This window comes from Aureococcus anophagefferens, assembly GCF_000186865.1.
Source record: "Aureococcus anophagefferens unplaced genomic scaffold AURANscaffold_106, whole genome shotgun sequence".
In the NCBI taxonomy this organism is placed as follows: domain Eukaryota; class Pelagophyceae; order Pelagomonadales; family Pelagomonadaceae; genus Aureococcus; species Aureococcus anophagefferens.
In genome coordinates this window covers 5,054-6,637 of record NW_008705655.1, presented here as the reverse complement: position 1 = coordinate 6,637, position 1,584 = coordinate 5,054, and the positions used below count along the sequence as shown (strand labels likewise).

The window sequence follows — 1,584 nt, the reverse complement described above, 5'->3', positions numbered from 1 at the left end:
GGCATGGTCTGCTGTTTCCAATGGTACGGGGCGAGCCAGAGGCCTGCTTGGTGGGCGTCCAGTGTTGTCGCGCGTCTGGTGCGGTGCTGTGAGGTGCTGCGCGGCGGGTCGAGCGTTGGGGCGCGGCGCTCGACGCGACGTGAACGCAGCAAACAGGTCGCTGTGGTCGCGACCAAGTCGAACCGGTGGCCGCCTGGATCGGATTCAGATGCCAACTCCGCCGGATTTCTTGCAACGCAAACGAGAAACACCCGGGTGCGGCTTCGCCGTGGTTGGGGGTTCGCTTCCTCTCGAGTGAGGAGCCTCCTGCCTTGCTAGCTCAGTCGGTAGAGCGCACGACTCTTAATCGTGTGGTCGTGGGTTCGAGCCCCACGTGAGGTGTCTTTTTTTTTGCTTTCGGCAGCCGTGACCTCTCTTTTGCCAGCCTGCACACTTCTAAGTTGTTTTTTGTGATGGACGACTCGACTCCACTTTGCCGCGCGCGCGCAGGCTCCCCTTTGCACGCCGCTGCGACTTGCCCGAAGCGCCCAATGTCGCGTGGCAAAGGCGGCGTCGAGGTGCGTCGACGCGCGCGGTCGACCGGCCGCGGGGCGATACTCGAAAGATCGTCAAGGAGGATGAGGTGACGTTACCGCACGCGAGAAGCTTGGGAGGAGCATGGCTCGCAGCGGGGGGAGGAGCATGGCTCGCGGCTGGGGGACGTTCTTGGCTCTCGCCCTATACTCGTACGTAACGACCTTCGCGCCCCCGACGCGGCAGATCACGCGCTACTCGACCCACACGATGTACTTCCCGGTTTTTTGGCTCCACACGATGTACTTCGCTATTTTTGGGCTCCACACGATGTACTTCACTGTTTTTTTGCTCCACACGATGTACTTCGGTGATTTTGGCAGACGCTGGCTTCGGCCGCTGGGGACGTGCAAAACTCTGATCCCCGGCGACGTCGACGAGATCGCGAGCGCCACAGCCATCTCCGCCACAGGCGAGAGCGCCGGCGCCGTGCAGCTCGCGCGCGCCGTGAAATCAATTCAGCTCGTGACGAGCACCGTCGGCACGCAAATAGTCTGCGTCGCTGCGCCGCCGCACGCCAATCGTTCTTCGCGCGCCCATCGGCGGCAGCGGGATGAGCTCCCCCTTCCACAGCGAGGCATGGATGGAGATAAGCATCGGCGGCGTGCCGAAAGGTAGAGTGACTCTCAGACTCTACGACGAGATGGCGCCCAAGACCGTGAAGAACTTCAAAGCGCTGTGCACCGGCGAGTGCGGCCTCGGCGCGACGACGAAGAAGCCGCTGCACTACAAGGGCTGCCCGGTCCACCGCGTCATCCCGGGCTTCATGATCCAGGGCGGCGACTTCTCGAACAAGAACGGCACGGGCGGCGAGTCCATCTACGGCGGCAAGTTCGCGGACGAGCCGTTCGCCGTCCGCCACACGCGCGCCGGGCTGCTGAGCATGGCCAACGCGGGCCCCGACACGAACGGCTCCCAGTTCTTCGTGACGCTGGCGCCGACGCCGCACCTCGACAACAAGCACGTCTGCTTCGGCGAGGTCTCCGGCGGCATGGAGATCATCCGCGCCGT

At 63.8% G+C, this 1,584-nt stretch overlaps 1 protein-coding gene across 1 annotated transcript in view; it reads left to right on the top strand.

Moving 5' to 3' along the window:
- Positions 1-3: 3 nt before the first annotated feature.
- The window catches only part of AURANDRAFT_59685 (hypothetical protein), a gene marked incomplete at both ends in the record, with an annotated part of 5,507 nt that continues 3,926 nt past the window's right edge, over positions 4-1,584 (top strand). The window contains 2 exons of the mRNA XM_009044026.1: positions 4-50; positions 1,147-1,582. Coding sequence (XP_009042274.1) covers positions 4-50; positions 1,147-1,582 — 483 coding nt within the window. The remainder of the gene's footprint in view (positions 51-1,146; positions 1,583-1,584) is intronic.